The 19,197-nt window shown below is 36.5% G+C and overlaps 1 protein-coding gene across 1 annotated transcript; it reads right to left on the minus strand.

Moving 5' to 3' along the window:
- Positions 1-2,177: 2,177 nt before the first annotated feature.
- Positions 2,178-18,518, minus strand: LOC105437989. Its single transcript, XM_030981344.1, has 6 exons — positions 18,291-18,518; positions 7,287-7,362; positions 6,372-6,472; positions 4,950-5,042; positions 3,867-3,929; positions 2,178-2,692 (listed from the first exon to the last, which is right to left on the minus strand). The coding sequence occupies exons 1-6, from the start codon at positions 18,363-18,365 to the stop codon at positions 2,618-2,620; spliced, it is 483 nt and encodes a 160-aa protein (XP_030837204.1). The 5' UTR covers positions 18,366-18,518; the 3' UTR covers positions 2,178-2,617.
- Between the last annotated feature and the right edge of the window lie 679 nt (positions 18,519-19,197).

The following is a 19,197-nucleotide window of genomic DNA, read 5'->3' on the forward strand; positions in this document are numbered from 1 at the left end:
ATATGTTTTTAATGAATATGGGTCTTCATGAACATCATTAACAAAAACTATTGTCGTCATTGTTCATCTGTGTACATGTATTTACATTACAAGCATAAATGGAAGAGACTTCTAAACCAGTTTGCAGGTGCTAAGTGTTGTCCTTCGATTTGCGTAACAGTGTCTACACTTTGAGACTACGCTGATGTAATTAATCTGCTACGGAAACAGTCATAGACCAAATAGAGTACCAAAGCTATGACGCCATAACAATCTATTTCTAGAATTTCTCAATTTTGTCTTCATATTCCGAAAGAACACCAAAAATAATGCCCAAATGTCGAAAAACCAATTGAATATGTTAAATATTGGCTGAGATATGACCATCTGAATAAATATACTCCCCATAGGAACTCAGTGTTATATTATCTGGCTCCTAATGGTTAGGAGCCAGAGCATATAACACTGAGTTCCCATAGGACATATATTCATTCAGACAGTCATATCTCAGCCAATACTTAACATATTCAATTGGTTTTTCGACATTTGGGCATTATTTTAGGTCTTCTTTCGGAATATGAAGACAAAATTGAGAAATTCTAAAAATATATTTTTGATGACGTCACACTTCACCACTCTATGAAATAGGCTCTGCTGAAGACTTTAGGATGTGTGATCAAGAGTCGAATTAGAGTTTGTACCTGCGGACTACTTCTACACTAAGTGAACAAATTACACCTGCTTTCCATTTAAACCTGACTACTGTGAAATTTTTACTCTACCGTTTTGTTGCAATTTCAACATGCACATTAAGCTTCAGACATTTTCTGGATACATAGAAACTGAATAAGTAATATTTGCAAGAAGTCGTAGTTTCGTAGTAAATCAACATATTTGGTTAAGAACGCGGTCTAGGAAAGTTTAATGAATATTGCTCCGATCATGGAAGTAAAATGCATGTTGCAGAAAAACATAATTTGTACAGCAGTTTGATACCAGCCTCATTATTTAGTATTCCAATAGTTATCTATGCTGTCATTACTGTGCTACAACGTCAACATAAGCTTAAGAATGATACATACTACATATTAAAAGTATATATTTAAAAAATAAATTTTGAAAGAGAACTTAATAGAAATTATATCTAATGCATGCGTATACAGCTTTTGAAGTAGCAACCTATACTGCTATGAATTTACCTGTACGACTGATAAGTGTTATATTACTACTGCATATGAAAGTATCGCGATACTCAAAACTGGTCGCCGGTCAAGATCAATAAATGATTTTGTGACCAATATATATTTTGCTTTGAAAGCATTTTTTCAGATATACAAATTAGAAATGTTTGTAAAAGGGAACCCAAACAAAGTGCAGTTAGATTCAAAGAGGTGGTACAGTTTACAGGGGATTGGTAACATTGTTCAGATGAGAGAAAATGGTTCTTAGGTAGTACTTCAAAGCTAAATGTACAATTAAAGATAATCTGAAAGTTTGAGTGAAAACAGACCATTATTATTGATACAAATTGGGAAAAACTGATCTGATGAAGTCCTTAATTTTCCCAACTTTATTATTAAAATTTGATTAGATTTTAGGTGAATGAAAATCGTCACAAACAGATGAATAGGATTTATTTGCCATTCCACACATTTAAGTGTTGAAAGATTTTAAAAGCCTGTCTTATGTCTTATTTTCATGGAAAAATGGTTGGGAAAATTCAAAAATGGTTGGGAGATTTTACTGTGAGAGGGTGTTGCACAATGACGCCTTCAAGGAAAAGCATAAATATCTTTGTGGTTTGAGAATTTGTTCAGGATTTCTGTTTGCATGTTAGAAGGTTAGTACAGTAGAAGTAAATATGATAAGTGACATTTCATACAAAAACTACACAATTTTTTTCATCAACGTTCTACAATGTTACCGGGTCACTTTAAAGGAAGGATATTTTATAGACACTTCTTAAGCTTCACGTATACTGCCATCTGGTGCCCACAACGCCCACAATGCATCTCAAATAGACCATTTTCATAATGTAATCAAATTTGATACAATTAATTATATTTCAACTCTGATAATGCGAGTTACATACAGTAAGTGTTGCTAGGTAGGACAAACATTATGGCTTGTCCAACCTAACAACACGGAAGGTATGTAATTCGCATTCGCACGAACCCCCCCCCCCCCCAAAAAAAAAAAGTTCGCTTACACTTCATATACAGATAACAGGGCTTTTAGAGCGTGTTTATAACTGGTCAAAGTAGGTGACATTTTGGCAGAACTTTCAAGTTGGTTCCATACTTTAATTCCAGAAATGAGAGGACTATTTTTTTAAGTGTCCGTCCTAACTTTGGGTACACACAATGCATCCCTTACAGTATGGCTTGTGTTGTGATCATTTAGTGAACTGATATGATGTAAATCTTTTGTTAAGTATGTTGGTGCCATCAGCCTCTCGATAGGCCAGGGTTTTTTCATGAAACTGTCATAAATAAAAGTTCGCCGAGAACGCATTGAAACGCGTGAATTGAATGTCACACGCGTTCGAAGGGATGTCTTTGAACTTCTACTCATGTCGGTTTTGTAAGGCGATGCCCAGAAGGATGATTTTGTTGTTGAAAGTTTCATGTTGCTATGGTTATGTCATCATGGCCCTTCCTCGACCTTCGCTAAGTTCTTGGTATTGCGAGATGACGCAGATTAGACAGGTGATCTGAAGAAGAGAGATCAAATGAAGCAACATAAGAATTGTCTGGAAAAAATGATCCAATTCGATACTTTATACACGCCAAAAAGTATTTAAAACTCTTAAATACATTTTCTTTATTGTGTTTTTTTTTTATTAAAAAAAACGCTACTTTCATATAAAAGTACTAGTGCTTTGGAGCCCGTTTTGATCAAATCGTGCACTTTGCTAATAAAAATATATATCTTACACGGTACTCAGATATGTGATATCAAGTATTTACTGTCGGTTCTGAGGTTTGATGGCAATGTTCTGTTCAAATGTTGAATACTTCGATAGGAGGTTTTACAGCTTAATGATAAATGGTTAGTGTATACAATGTAAAAATATTACTAATTTCATAATACAAATTTCTCCAGATGCCTTATCAGTTATTTGCGTTAAAAAAAACATTTTAATTTAATATTTTCATACATATCAATTAGGTTTAGTCTCAACATTTCATTCTGGACACTGATCGAGAAGTATAAAAAGTGCTGGAGGTGGAAATAATATTTATTAGCTTCCTCGTTCCTATTATTCCCATGTGAAAGAACATCATACTAGCAATGCCACCTAAAAAGATTTGCTCTTGAAATGCTCCCTTATTTTTAAATATGACCTGAAATAGTTTACAACTTTGGACCACATTCTGAGGCGACAAGTCTTATACTATCCTTGTCGATGTGAAGTTATCTTCGCTGTCTTTTATTTTCAGCAAGGTGTTCATCTTTTTTGTTTAATGTGTAGTCCTTATGATTCAAGAACCTTATTATAATGTCCCTATTTCTTGCATCAATATTTTATTACAACTGATTGATAGTTTCTTTGACGGAGAATTGACATAACAAGCAAAGACTACAGCATTAACCCTTTATATGCCACACACACTTTCCACCTGTTCCACATAGTAATTATCATGGGACAGATATACCAAAGAATTCAAGATTGATTGTTTCCGGGGCAAGATCAATCCATACCCGGTTAATCTATTAAAGGGTTGCCTTGGAGTTAATCAAGACTGGAAATTGGAAGCTTTGCAAACCCATTGTGTTGCACAAAGCAGTCCTTCCGCCTATGGTTTTGTGCATAATTGCATGTGTGGCAAAGGAGCAGCTGTGCAGAGAGGCACAGAAAGCAAACGATCTGTTAAAATACTTACGTTGAGGGCAGTAAATAGGAGCCAGACGACAAGGTTCACGATCAGCACGATAGATACGGCTCCCTTCGTTAAAATAAAAGCATATACAAATTACAGTCATATCATTTTGGTGAACCAAAGTTTATGATTTTTTTTTTTTGCGACAGATTTTAGTAAAAAGAGACCAACAATTTGTTGTGTCTCAAAAAATCTGAAAGAAAGAATCATAATAAATTTCTAAGATATTGATACTCTCTTTGATATAGTATAGAGGTTATCACATTCAACGAAAATTATCGTTCATGGAATTAACTTGTAAACGAATACTTTATATATCTTCTTCTTTTTTTATTTAAAGCTTACAACCTTCTTTGTAATAGAACTTCTTTATTGTAAAGCTTTTGAGTTATCCTTTTCATATTCAAAGTCTTCGCAACAAAATTCATAAACCGCCATTAAGGACACTTTTGACTAAGGAGGTAAAAGAAGCTTTCCATTTGCTTTGAGCTATATGAAATAATTAATTGACCATATTTTTACGGGAAAATATCAATATTAGGTATCAATTTATTTATTTTACTATGAGAAGTATTTACATTGGCCAAAAGAAGTCAAAGCGTAACTAGCCCCCTGCCCGAATTTTAAGAGCTTTAAAATTCTTGACCATGCAAGCTGCAGCCAATGGCGTCATCAGATTCTTATAAGTGGGGAACAATTTGAGGGAGCGTGTGTGGATAGGGGCTACCCCCCCCCCCCCTCCTTCTACGGTATGGGCTTTTCAGAGTTGTGTGTTAAAAATAAGCATTTTAAAGCATTGCAGAGTAGAACTCAAGTATAAATAATAAAGCTGTATAATTCATTGAAAACACATCGGACAAAAAAATATCCTTGTGGTGGGGGTAAACTAATCGAATAAAGAGATGCAACATTTCCTGTGCCTGTGAGCAAACACACTGTGATACAGACACACTGGATCAATAATAAGTGCTTTTCAGCAAAGAATCAGATCCCAAAACAGTTGGAGTGTCCCCTCTGACCCCAACTTGTTGACGCATTTAGGTACGCCCCCTCCCATTGGATACGCCATCGGATAAGATCACTTACGAGAAGGACGAAGAGGATAATCCATGCAATAGCTTGGAAAACGATGAGAGCCAAGACCCCCACCATATAAGGAATCAGCATCGTCTTGTTGTGCTGCAAAATGAATAGATAGAAATAGACATCCATCAACCATAAATATTGAACTATCATCTAAGGAATTGATAACATGAACGAAATCCTTATCAGATTTGATAAATGATTAATGCAATTGACTGGAGGCTATTAAAGAAAAACATCCGAGATTGTCAATTGCAATTAAAGGTAGGAGATATATGAATGATGTATTAGACCATCGTTTTTCAACCTTCTGTTAGTCACGGCACCCTTTTGAGAAATAACGAGTTTTGCGTCACCCAAATCCTAAATTCATCAGAGAATATTCATTTGGCATCATTCTGGCACTTTTCAAGTTCCATGAACACAAGTAGGGCCATATTTGTTCCTTAATTTTGCGAGCGTGCGTAACGAGCGAGAAAAAAAGAGTTTTACCATTAAAACAAAAAATATATATTTGGTAATCAACACACTAGAAAAGCTATAAAGTACTGTATGTGGGTACCTCCACGCCGAATGTACATGAATTTAAAAAAAAAAGATTTACATGTGTTTGCTTTATAACCTCGATACGCGTATATGAGGATATTCGGGCATCTCGTTACTCTATAGCAGTTTTTTTTAATTCGTTTTTCACGAAATCAGCGTTTTCCCAAAATAATTCTTTGATTAAACTAAAATTTCTCTCGCGGTATCCCTACAGATGTCCTGCGGCACCCCAGGCCGCGGCAACCCGGTTAAAAAACTTTGTATAATGCAAAAGATTTTGACGAAATACGTATTGTCATTTCAATCCTATATTTGACATGAGTTTCCAAATGGAACAATAAATAATAAACTGAATATCAAAGTACATACACTCTCTTCACCGAAGTAATATAATAATCTTTAAAATGCTTTCCCCCAAAAACCTATTGATTTGATTGGTGTCATTTTCGTGTATCTATTATCAAATTATTGATAAACTTTTGTATTGATAAACTTTCTCTGTCTCTCTCTCTCTCTCTCTCTCCATCTCTCTCCTAAAAAATGTCCGTTTCTCTAACCATGAATGTTAGACCTCCCTCCCCTCCTTCTCTCACTCTTCCTTCTCTCAATCACTTTCTCCCTCTCTCCCTCTCTCTCTCTCTCTCTCTCTCTCTCTCTCTCCAGGTGTCTTTCTCTCTCTTCTCCCTCCCTTTCTTTCTCTCTCTCTCTCTCTCTCTCTCTCTAGCTCTCTCATTAGGGACTTTTAGATTCGCACGAAGACAATGGGGATTGCTACGATCGACGTCCCTTTAATGCACTGCCTTGAATGGACGTCACACGTATCAGTCAACGCAAATCTAAAAGTCCCTATTGTCCCTGTAACTCGTCTCTCGGACCTACCAGGGGCACGCCCACTATGAGAATAATGGATGCGATGAGAAGAAAAGCGGCGAGGATAATATCAATGCTGTATGCTGCATAGATCCCATCAACAGTCGGTCCTTTAAAGAATTATCACAAAAGAACATAAGTAAAAAAATAAATACTATAACATAAGCATGAGGAAGGTCCATCTTTGACCCTTTTGAGACAGCAATTATTTAAGGACTAAATTTATCATTTTTTCTTCTTCTATAATTTGCAACAAATATATTTCTTGTTTTGCTACACTGTTCTAATAAATGTCATTATTATCTCTGAAAACAATATGTATGTATATGAGCTGTCCAAACAAAAAATGTGTATAGCGATTTTAAATCTTTCAATGTGTTTGCCAATTTGAGGATTTTTAGGACTTACTTTTCCTTCTTTTAAATTCCTGGCGTCAAACACAAAGTGGTCATGCAACAAAAAGGAGCACAATGTGTATTTTATATGACTCTTAACCAAAACTTACTATGAAACCGTGAAGATGGAATGCTTGTTTCGATAGGGTTGAATTTGAATTAAAGTGAATAAGATATATCTATTGTATAAAGTATCTATAACAGGGGACATCCCTGTAGACCGACATCCCTGGAGACTGACAGCTCACGAGACCGATATCTAGTTACTCTAGTACATCCTTAGAAGAGTTGTCAAAAGGTCCACGCGACCGAAATTCAGCCTAACACACTGTTTCAAGTACCCTAAAAGTGCCCCTTCTCCTTCCTCATAAGTGCCCCTTTTCACTTCTTATAAGTGGCCCTATTTAAATTTGATAGGTGCCCCTTTTACTTTGATAAGTGCCCCTTTTCCTTGTAATAAATGCCCCGTAATAAATGCCCCGTTCCTCTTGATATTGATATGAGTGAGACAGTGAACTGCGTGTATTACCTGAATAACCGGTGAGGAGGTTTACGGCCTGAACCAAGTTCCAGGACCATACCGCTAAATAGATGCAGCTGGTAACCTGTTATTGAATAAATAGAAACATGAAGAATGTAAAGTTCGGAAATCAGATCTACTTAATTCCCGAGTAAAACAACCCAATAATATGAGGAAGTGGGTATAGCAATAAAATGTTAAACACAAAATAGAGGCCTATATTACACAGACCCCGTAGTTTTTTTAATAGATATTTCAAATGGAGCAAATTAACGGCCTTATTTGCCTGTGTTCATAACAGTGTATGTATATAATACTCCGTAGATCATTTCAATTACTTCTTACAGTCATGTGATGCAATGTGAGATCAATATTCAGGGGTGGTCTCAGCGTGGCGCGGTGTAACTTTTGCGGTATTTCAAATATTATGCTAAACTTGAGACTCAGTTTTAAAGGCAGGGTAGTTTACTAACATCGCTATCACTGCTGTAATGTATTTTTAATTGCGCCATCTTTCGGTGAAGGCGTACATAGAGGGATATCAAGTTCTTGTACCCGTGGACATCGGTAGCATCATTTGGAGCGCCTAGAACGAGGTAATGAATATGCATGTTTGTGGTGTCATGTCCGATATAATAGGGACTTTTAGATTTGCACACCGACACAAGGCAGTGCCTTAAAAGGACGTCACATTGCCTTATAATGATGTCACACGTAGCAGTCCACTATGTCGGCGTGCAAATCTAAAAGTCCCTAATGAGGATTTAGGCAATGCGATGAAGGTGGCACCTGTAGGCAAAGAAGTATAGACAATTATGAAGGAATTTTGCGGTTCTGAAAAAAATGAAACAAAATAAATCACCAGGGAATGATGGGCTTACATTCAAACTTTACAATACAACTTGGTCAAACATAAAATATTTACTAAGATAGGTGCCTTCAATGAAGTCTTTGTCTCGGATATGCTTATCGGCATCACAGTAACAGGCTTTTTAAAGAAGGGAAAGTCTCACACTAATTACAATATGGCCAATATCATTATCAAATATCGACTATAAGATTGTTCCTAAAGTAATGGCCACAAAAATATTAAAAAATGTCTCGGAAGCTATCGTTCTATAGATCAAGAAGGGTTTATTAAGGGAAGAACTATAGGAGAATAGACGATGTTTTTCCATACGTCTCATAATATCATGCCAGGGTAATGATAGCTATTGAATTTGAGAAAGGCTTTGACTCGGTGTCGCGCAGTTTGCTATACAAAACATGTTCTTTTGGCTATTTTAATGTGGAAATGGGTGTTCGAAGTGAAGACTCCAAAACAAAACAAATATAAACTCCATATAAACAATGATAAAACAAAAGTACTGTTGTTAGGCGCACTTCACGGAAAGTTATTATATCATATATCCTTTGGTCAAAAAGTAGAATTTGTATAGATTATAGGGGTAGCTTTTTTCCTTCATTCTTTTTTTCAATTAAAAAATGGTTTTAATTATAGCACATACATGGTTCATACAGATTCAATGTTACATGAAAGACAGCCATGGCTGGAATATTCATGTTTACATGTAAGGCACAATAAATAACACTTTTAGATATATAAACATGTAAAAGACTAGCAGTATAACAATAGGACAGAGATTCTGTAACTAAAAGTAATAAACACATTGCACAAGTTATCAAAAATACAACAAAAATGTCCTATTGTGTCATAAAGTCAATACAAGCATTGTAAAATGATTCATATAGGTACATTTAAAACAGTCGACTTGGGGGAAGAGACAAGCACTCAATATACCTGCAATAACGATGATAGTATTTTTATTTTTAATTTTTAGGAAGTTTTTCAACTTCTGTTGAGTATATTATCAACTAAAAATGAAAATAGGCTATATTTAAACTTTTTGTTTTGAATTGAAATTGCTGATAAGTGGGAATACGGCGAAAAGAAATTTTTTTTTTCTGGGGTAACCGAATTTTCTACAAAGTACTAGTCTCCTCTCCTCAAGAGTTGTTAAATTGCATACATGTCATGCATTAGAATAGGTAATGTATTTAGAACCTAAAATAATATTACATACTCTACGTTGTATTTTTTGTTCTACTTTATGACTGCTAACGAACGCTGAAGCACCATATTCTAAAACTGGTAGTATATAACCTACGTATATTGTCACTTAATGCTTAAAAGGTAAATTGAATTTCTTAAGTTTTCTTAACATGTACGGTTTTCTATTGCACCTTTTGACTAAATCATTAACATGTAAATTCCATTTTAAATCAGATTGTAAAATGACTCCAAGAATTTTGAGAGTTTGTACATTGCATATAGTAGAGTCATTAATGGAAAGAACTTCAGGAGGAGCAGGATTTTTCATAAAAGTAACCTGCAGGGTCAAATTCTTCAAAGGATTGAGTGACATATTGTTCGATTGAGACCAGTATTGTACAGAGTTAAGTATGGGTTGTAATTGTGAAACGTCTGTTGATTTTAATACGACATTGTACTAAAGACAAATCATCAACATATTTGAAATAATGTATAGGAATATTTTCACATAAATCATTAACCATAATAGACAACAGAATTGGACCAAGACGTGTCCCTTGGGGAATACCAGCATGTCTATTATCAGACAGCGTTCCATTATATAATGTACTTTTTTTACGACATTCTAAATAACTTATGATCCAAAAGTTTATTATCCATAGTCTTATGTGAATATTAACCATTTTTCAATTAGAATATTGTGATCCAAGTGATCAAAAGCTTTTTTTAAATACTGTATGTACATACAATAATTGATATAGACTTGTTGTTTTCTGCATGTTTATGAAGATGATGTAAAAGGCCAACAAGGTAAAGTGTAGTAGATAACCCTGGTCTGTTACCGAACTGATGTATATCAAAAGGTTAAATATAGAAGAAAATTTGAATTAAAAAGAAATACTAGGTAAAATAAAGAAATCGTTGAGTTGGTGGGAGCAGAGAGACTTAAAGGGATCGTTTAACAATGTTAAATCTGAGATAAACGGCCCTACGTGTTATCAGTGTCTGTGATATGATGTAATGTTGAAGCCCTACACAAATTGCGCTTCACAATGATCAAGAAGTGCCTCAAAAAAGTAAAAATCTTTGAGTGACCGGTTTTACCATACTAGTTTTCCCCAATAGACTGTAGTGTTATGAAAACCGTCAGGCGAACGGTTTTCAAAATTTGTAATTCCAATCATAAATATCTTGATAACCAGACAGGCGATCAGGTTGTAAAAGTCACGGGGTTCCTGTCTGACCTAAAAGTTTATAATTATCATTGCATCATGAGCTAAATCCGGAATATGTTTTCAGAATCTGAGACAAAGTTACCGGATCCCTTTAACAAGGATGGGTAAATTAAAGTTGTTAAAGTTATTTGTATATACTAAATTCATTTATTAAAGTAGGTTATGTATACAGGTGATATGACCAATTTGTGTTCAACTGAGGACGCCATAACGAAAGCAATAAAAAATTTGTTTCAGGGCTTGGGGCACGCAAAATTTATGTTTTGTTGAAACGCAAATATTTGTCTGGGAATATGGATGTAGGACAAATGTTCATAAACTTCATTTATTTGAAGGAACGAAGTCTAAAAGGAAAACCTTGTATATGTTCTATGAACAGGAAGCTAACAATATTGGTTCAACGCCTTTGAATAATCGGCCAACCACGTCACTACAATGGAGAATTTCTTCATAAAATAAGTAGGGTAATTTAGGTCAAGCCTTGCATGTTAAATTAATTGTGCTAAAACAATCACGTATCACTATCTATCACTATAATTAAAGAAGTTTTTTAACAGAATATACATGAAGTTTAAGGGGGCTTATTTTTTTACATTTCAAATACGACCTTTATACCTTTCTACTTGTTGGCGGCATTCTAAATAAAAATCTACTATTAACGAAATGACACATGGAGGAAAACACGACATCATTACGACGTTCGTACGGCCGCCATACGAAGAGAGGGTTTCGTTCGAGGTTGGAAAAAATCTTTGACCATCGACCTATCTGCGAACTGACGAACGGTCTACGAACGGTCTACGAAAGCTGGTTTCGTATGGCCTTCTTAAAAAGATGTAACGAAATGGTCTGAAAATCATTCGTACGGCGTTCGTAGCAGCCCGTAATGGTATTTGTGACCGAGGCTTTTACTAACATAATCACGCATGGAATTAAATGGCGTCTCAAATGGCCCCGTTGACAGATTTTCAAAATCCTGTTTAAAGATGCCCTGCGTTTTGCCACCCTGAATATGCTTGCCAAATTTCAACCCAAAATAAAGATCGGAAAGGGGGAGAAAAGCGTTCTCAAAATTGACGCAGAAAATGATCTAGAAATCAATCTAACGCAGATTCCCTTTGCACAAAGGTGCTCCGTTCCATCAGATTCTCATGTAGGAGTGACGGATAACCTGTATGAAATGAAAGACATAGGCTGCGTGAGTCGGCTTATGCCGAAAGGATAGGTAGCGTCGCGTCGCGGCGCTTTGACTTGAACGCGACCATTCGTCCAAAGCCCACCCCCCGGTTTGGTCGAAATGGTGCGTTGGGAGTGTCGTGTCGCGTCGAACGCGACTATTCGTCCAAAGCATTCAAGTCAACGCGCCGCGACGCGACGCTACCAACCCTTTCGGCATAAGCCGCGTGAGTCTGTATTTCACCGTCTGGTGACGTGACAATTGAGCACGTACCTGATGCATGTCAGTTGGAGCATGTGGTCCAAAAACGAAACCAGAGAGGAAATACATATGACTAGAGCTAACAAACCAAACAAAAGAATACATATTTACTCAGCGAATCGGTCCTGATGGGCATTGTCGGGAAAATTCTTTCATTTGATAAAGTGGGTTTGGAATTGCGCCCAACAAGTGGACAAAAAGAAACTACTTGAAATGAAAATAGAGGCCGGAAGAGCGGTATTCAAAATTTGTCATCTGCCATCGAATCTGAGTACTTTTCCAATATTCAACCATTTATACCTATTACACCAGCAAATTTAGACAATTCGAAGCCTTCTGATGCAAATATAAACATGCTTTTGGCGGGGGGCGTTAAGGGTATGCCAGGCTTTCGTTTACCAGTCTATTTGATTATGTTTTGAATGTTAAATTCGAGTTTCGTTTTATTATAATTTTTATACATGTGCGGGCAGATCTATGGGGTTTTTTTCTTCAATTTATCTGTACAGCATATTTCTTAATTAATGATAATTTAGTTATATGAAATTCATTTCGGAAATACTACAAAATATAAAGTGAAAATTATTAGAACATTTTACTTCTTTGTATAAAATACATTTAATTAAACATGAATGAGGGAAACATTAAGTATGAACTTCTCTTTCCCATCTTTCTTCTACTTTTATCTCTTTCTTTCCTATTTTTCGCTCCTTTCTATTCTTTCTGTGTAACCTTCTTAGTGGATGTGTGTGTGTGTTGATGTGCATGTGCGTACTTGTATTATGCAAATCTTTTGCTTTTTATTGTTTGTAACAGGGCCCCGATTACAAGCAGATTTCTGCTTCTAAGGGGTCCTAGCTATTATATTTTATGTGGTATATTTTCATTGTAAATTGTATATACTGGCTGAAAAAAGAATTGAATTTAATTTAATTGAACTAAAATAAATTCAATAAAATACAAGTATATGACATATTTGTTTGTTAATTTATCCAAGGCTACTCAGTACCTATGCCTTGACATTGAACATTACAGACGAACCTGTTGCTGTGTTGCTGTGTTGTTGCTGACAAATTCAATTAGTAAAAGTGCTATACTTATACACTAAAGTACTAATTAAGTTTTTCAACTGGAGATGTCAACTTGCTGGAAATTTTACCAAATGGTTCAACTGGCCCAGCTAGACCAGTGAAATCCAACTGGTATAATAGGTTCAGTTTTTGGTTTGGTTTGGTTTATGGAAAAATCACATCAAACAAGCAGCTCGCAGGCTGAAAATGTTCAATTTACAAACAACTTAAAATATAGAGAGATATAAACATTATACAAAACTAAAATACATAGTGTAAGTCAGCTTTTGCGGAAATTATTTAGCATTGGTAAGATGAAATTGAAATTGCACAAAAAAAGTTATAAGTTTAATGTAATAATACACTTTCATGTCGAAAGACGTAGACGGTGGAAAACAGGGAATGGAGGAGAGAAAATGGAAGTTGTTTCGAAAGAGTTTAGAAAATATTTAACAATTGCTATACAAACATCTCTATTACAAAAATTGAAATTAAGCATTAAAAATACGTATTGGATGAGATGAAATTAAACCGTAAAAATCAAAATGACAGTCTCTATTCCGTTTTCCCCCTTTGATATAAATATAATAACAATATAGTGTGATTTCGAATTAGATATTGCACATTAAATCGGGAAAAAGACCCAAATCAAATAATTGACAAGGGCATAAATTTGTATTAAAAAAATGAACACTAATGAACTAATGAAACAACGGATTGAAATATGTTTACATTTTGAGGCAATCTGCGAGTAAATTGAATAAAACTGTATGTTGCAAACGTAATATTATACCGGTTCGTTTAAAACCAAAAATCTATTGATGTACATGAGAAAATAAAAATGATATGTCTCAAACAAAAAATACAGTTCAGAGTGTATTTAACAATTGCGATTGTTAAATGTAATGACATCATTCATCTAAAATAAAAATAAATTGATATTTGAATAACAATATTACATACTTTCGTATAAGATATTGCACATTATATTAGGGATAAAAAGTCAAAATTTAATATTTAGCAAGGGCAGTTGTGCTTGACCACTTGAATTCAACTGGTCTTGGTCAACTGGTCTGGTCCATTTCAACTGAATCAGTTTGCCCATTTCAATTTCCAGGGTTACCAGTTGGCTTTAAATGGTTCAACTGTACCAGTTGCAACTAGTTTTTCCTTCGGCTAATCCCAAACTGCTTCAGGCGCGCCTGGAGGTGAATATGAATGATCCAAAACACGATGTTCAGGAACGGGATGAGAACGTCAATATTTTGGTTCATTTATTGTGTAACATTTGCGTAATTATTGGGTTGAAACTTGGTTACAAAAATATATTTCCTCTTCGACGTCAATTTCACGTGCATGAAGAACATGGTTCATCACTAACTATCACTACCGCTTTACGCGTTTCTGCGACGCGATTCTAAACCTTCTAAAGAATGTGATCATGTCGTTTATGAAAATGTAATTTCCTAACCAAACACAGACGATAGTATTAGGTTTACAAACCATGTTCTCCAAGGTAGGGATAATCATGTTATTATAATGGTGATTTTACTGTGACAATTGCGTGATGTAGCGTAAGTGTGTTTTTTGTGACCTAGTGCAATAAATAAATTAACAAAAATCACGTAAATGTCAAGTGTTTAAGGAACGCGTACTTCACTCCAAGTCATTTTCTTAATATTGACGTGAATTTCACGCAGATGTTTTGACTTAAGCGTGTTTTAAATGACATAGTGCAATACACATATTAACACATTCACGTTAATGTCAAGTGTTTGACGAACGTAAATCTGTTTAAGTCGATACCTTGATATTGACGTGATTTTCACGTGAATTTGTTAACTGGAAAATGAATCGTATAACTTTTCTTCTAAATTCTGTCAAAACATGCTCTTCGACTTTATTATTCCACAAGTTTCCTTCTTCGAATGACAACAGAATCCTATTCTCAACCAAACACACCGACTTGATCTGAAAGCATTTACCTTTTCATATTTGAATATTCCAACAAGTCAAAATCGATTTGAACACATTTCAATGAGAAAGGGAAAATGAACCTTCCCTCGATAGACAAACCAATATTAACCTACAACTTTTTAGGTAAATGCCAGTTGGTTGAGCGGTCATTACCATGTTACGAGTTAGCCTAGAATTGGTAACCCGACACATGCTCCGCCGACGATTGCTCCGCCGACATTTACTCCGCAAAACGCGACAATTGCTCCGCGACATTTGCTCCGCGACATTTGCTCCGACGTCAAATGCTCCGCCGACAGTTGCTTCGCCGACAGTTGCTCCGCCGACAGTTGCTCCGCCGACAATTGCTCCGCCGACAGATGCTCCGCCGACAATTGCTCCGCCGACAATTGCTCCGCCGACAATTGCTCCGCCGTCAATTGCTCCGCAAAACGCGACAATTGCTCCGCCGACATTTGCTCCGCCGACATTTGCTCCGCCTGAAGCGACACTTGCTCCGCCGACATTTGCTCCGCCGACAATTGCTCCGCCGACAATTGCTCCGCCTGAAGCGACAATTGCTCCGCCGACATTTGCTCCGCCGACATTTGCTCCACCGACATTTGCTCCGCCGACAATTGCTCCGCCGACAATTGCTCCGCCTGAAGCGACAATTGCTCCGCCGACATTTGCTCCGCCGACATTTGCTCCACCGACATTTGCTCCGCCCAAAAAGTGTCCCATAAACTACAAATGCTACTAGCACTACGACAAATGCTTCGCCGACAATATTTTCTTTACACCTATTTTTTTCGTTTCTTTTTTTCTTCTTCATTTTCTGAATGCATTTCTTGAAATAATGTAGATGAAATGAAATGAATGAATGTTGATGAAGTGGGAGGAAAAAGGAGTTACCTAAAAGTCATTTCGAATATACTGAAATAACTTTCCATCTATCACTGTACGTCCCATATAATGTATACTAAACACTCATTACATGTCATGGGAAGTTTTTAAAAAAAGTAGAGCAGCAAGCCACATTCCCCAATACGCGCATACCTCCTAGTTAATTTCAAGTAGCTCATCAATATGTAATACCTGAAATTACCTCGATCAATGCATCTTACTAGGTAAAGCATTATACAATGTAATAGGTCATCATGGAAGTTTAGAAAATAAGTAAGGGGGATTTACCAAGTGTTGATCTTTTTAAGAGTTTTATAAAGAAACAAAAAGATATTGAATATTTCTCAGCGAAAAAAAGGAACAAGCTTGTTTCGCATTTTAAGAAATGGCGATTTGACTTATGATACTCATGTTGATTTAACTTTTATTCCTGTGCCCCCTCACTCCCCTTTATGCACTGGAGTTCAAACTATGATTTATATGGGTACAGTGTATTTTTTTTTACTATAATGTTTTTTTTTTATAACTTTCTTGTCCTTTCATTATTGTTAGTTGTTCTTATACATATTGGTTTTTTTGTTTGTCTAATTATTACCAATGACTTGTAAATATGTAATTTTTATATGATTGAAAATTTAATAAACACACAAATATAAAAAAAAAGTTTAGAAAATAAGGGCACTTATATACGTAAGGAAGAGAACCCATTCAGACGGGAAAATGAGATGGCAGCCTTTCTGCTTATTCACATTTATACAAATCATTTTGTTGCAGTTTGATGTTAGTTCTTCATGATAAGCCAATTGCTCTTCTTCCGGTGGCTTCGTGAGTCCCTTAAATTATTTAGTGAAAACAAAGTACTCGAATGAAACGGAGTGTTTTACACACTAACATATATATATTAAAGCTACATACACTTAACTAAAGGAAAGAAACCTTTAGAAAATGGACTGGATATTATTGAAAATATTATTCTAAACAAGAATGTACTACATGATTGTATTACTTTACGTTTCAATTTCACGAGAGAAATAGAACTCGAGAGGGGGAGCAGAGAAGAAGTGATGGAAATGAAAGAAGACTAATAGCATGAGAGGAAAGAAAAGAGCAAAGAAGACAAGAAAACGGTGTAAACAGGAAAAGGAGGAGCATGGGAGAGAGAGAAAGAGAGAGAGAGAGAGAGATAGCCTTGAGCTTTGGATCAGCTAATGAGTAATACATGAAACAGATTTTGAGCGGAGTAATTATCTTTCGCCGGAGAACTTGCGTAAGGAGCTATAATTTTATTTTTTATTTTTTTAAATCAAACATTATGGGGAATAGCAAAACACGGTTGTCTTCTTTGCTCTTTTCTTTCCTCTCATGTTATTAGTCTTCTTTCATTGAGGTAATTTCAGGTCTTACATATTGATGAGCTGTTTGAAATTAACTAGGAGGTATGCGCGTATTGGGGAATGTGGCTTGCTGCTCTACTTTAAAAAAAAAAAAACTTCCCATGACATGTAATGAGTGTTTAGTGTACATTATGTGGGACGTACCAGTGATAGATGGAAAGTTATTTCAGTATATTCGAAATGACTTTTAGGCAACTGCTTTTTCCTCCCACATTATCAACATTCATTCATTTCATTTCATTTACATAATTTCATGAAATGCATTCAGAAAATGAAGAAAAAAAGAAAGAAACAAAAACAACCCGTGAAAAAAAATATTGTCGGCGAAGCATTTGTCGTAGTACTAGTAGCATTTGTATTTAATGGGACACTTTTTGGGCGGAGCAAATGTCGTCGGAGCAAATGTCACCGGAGCAAGTGTCGCTTCATGCGGAGCAAATGTCGTCGGAGCAATTGTCGGCGGAGCAAATGTCACCGGAGCAATTGTCGACGGAGCAATTGTCGGCGGAGCAATTGTCGCTTCAGGCGGAGCAATTGTCGGCGGAGCAATTGACGGCGGAGCAAATGTCGGCGGAGCAAATGTCGGCGGAGCAAATGTCGGCGGAGCAAGTGTCGCTTCAGGCGGAGCAAATGTCGGCGGAGCAAATGTCGGCGGAGCAATTGTCGCGCTTTGCGGAGCAATTGACGGCGGAGCAATTGTCGGCGGAGCAATTGTCGGAGGAGCAATTGTCGGCGGAGCATCTGTCGGCGGAGCAATTGTCGGCGGAGCAACTGTCGGCGGAGCAACTGTCGGCGGAGCACCTGTCGGCGGAGCATTTGACGTCGGAGCGAATGTCGCGGAGCAAATGTCGCGGAGCAATTGTCGCGTTTTGCGGAGTAAATGTCGGCGGAGCAATCGTCGGCGGAGCATGTGTCATGGAACCCTAGAATTAGATAGTTTAGAGGGAGAATATTCACTTACTAATGAGTAGACACCACAGGCAATGGATCCACTCCTGACGTTAGAGAAGCAACAACAACTTTGCATAATCGCCATGGTGATTTATTTCTTGTCTCACCACTTTCTTCACCTAAGATGATTTTCACTTAAGATGATTTTGACAAAAGATGATAAACAGTTAAGCGTAGTCTTCCAAAACTTGGTAGCGGACTATCGACGGTTATGTGTGGTGATTACTCGGCCGAGGTAGTGTAACTTTGACAGGGTCTAACGGCTATTTTGTATCTCTCATATACTTATTATACGTTTTCAGTTGCTGGATGCTGATTGGTTGATATTTTTATCAAGTAGACAATCCTTTTTTTTTTGGTGTTATTAATGAAAGGGGCGCATTTATTGTTTCCCGGTTTTTACCTCGGGGTGTACCTCTTGTAACTTTGCTTTGCTTCTAATAATCTGTTTCTCTCTGCTTCCACGGCTGACTTAGGAGCAGCCTTTTAAAAAGAGTGTTGTCAAAATCCTGAGGGTTCCAATGAAAGAGCTAGTGTCAACGTACGTCGGGGTGAATGTGCTTTTCGTTTAAACAAAAATGAATTTGTAACGATTTTTTTGGGGGGTAGAAGTACATAGGCTAACATGTTTATAGGCTGCTGGACACTGACGATAGGAGGCGTTCTCAAATGAGACTAAACGGAGCTATATGCTCCATGCATGTTGCATGCAGTGTGTGTGCGTTTGTATGTGTGTTTATGTGTGTGAAAGGGGGTGAGGTGTGGGTGGGCTAGAGGGGGGGTGTCATGAGTTTGCTGGTGTGAGAGTGTGTGACAGGATGGTAATATGTAACTTTAAACCTTCCTCTACTGTTATTCTGATTATACACTGTTACATGCAAGAATTTTTTTTCTTTTTTTTTTCTCTATGTGCATTG

This window comes from Strongylocentrotus purpuratus, unplaced genomic scaffold (genome assembly GCF_000002235.5).
Source record: "Strongylocentrotus purpuratus isolate Spur 01 unplaced genomic scaffold, Spur_5.0 spur5_scaffold_11, whole genome shotgun sequence".
NCBI lineage: Eukaryota > Metazoa > Echinodermata > Echinoidea > Camarodonta > Strongylocentrotidae > Strongylocentrotus > Strongylocentrotus purpuratus.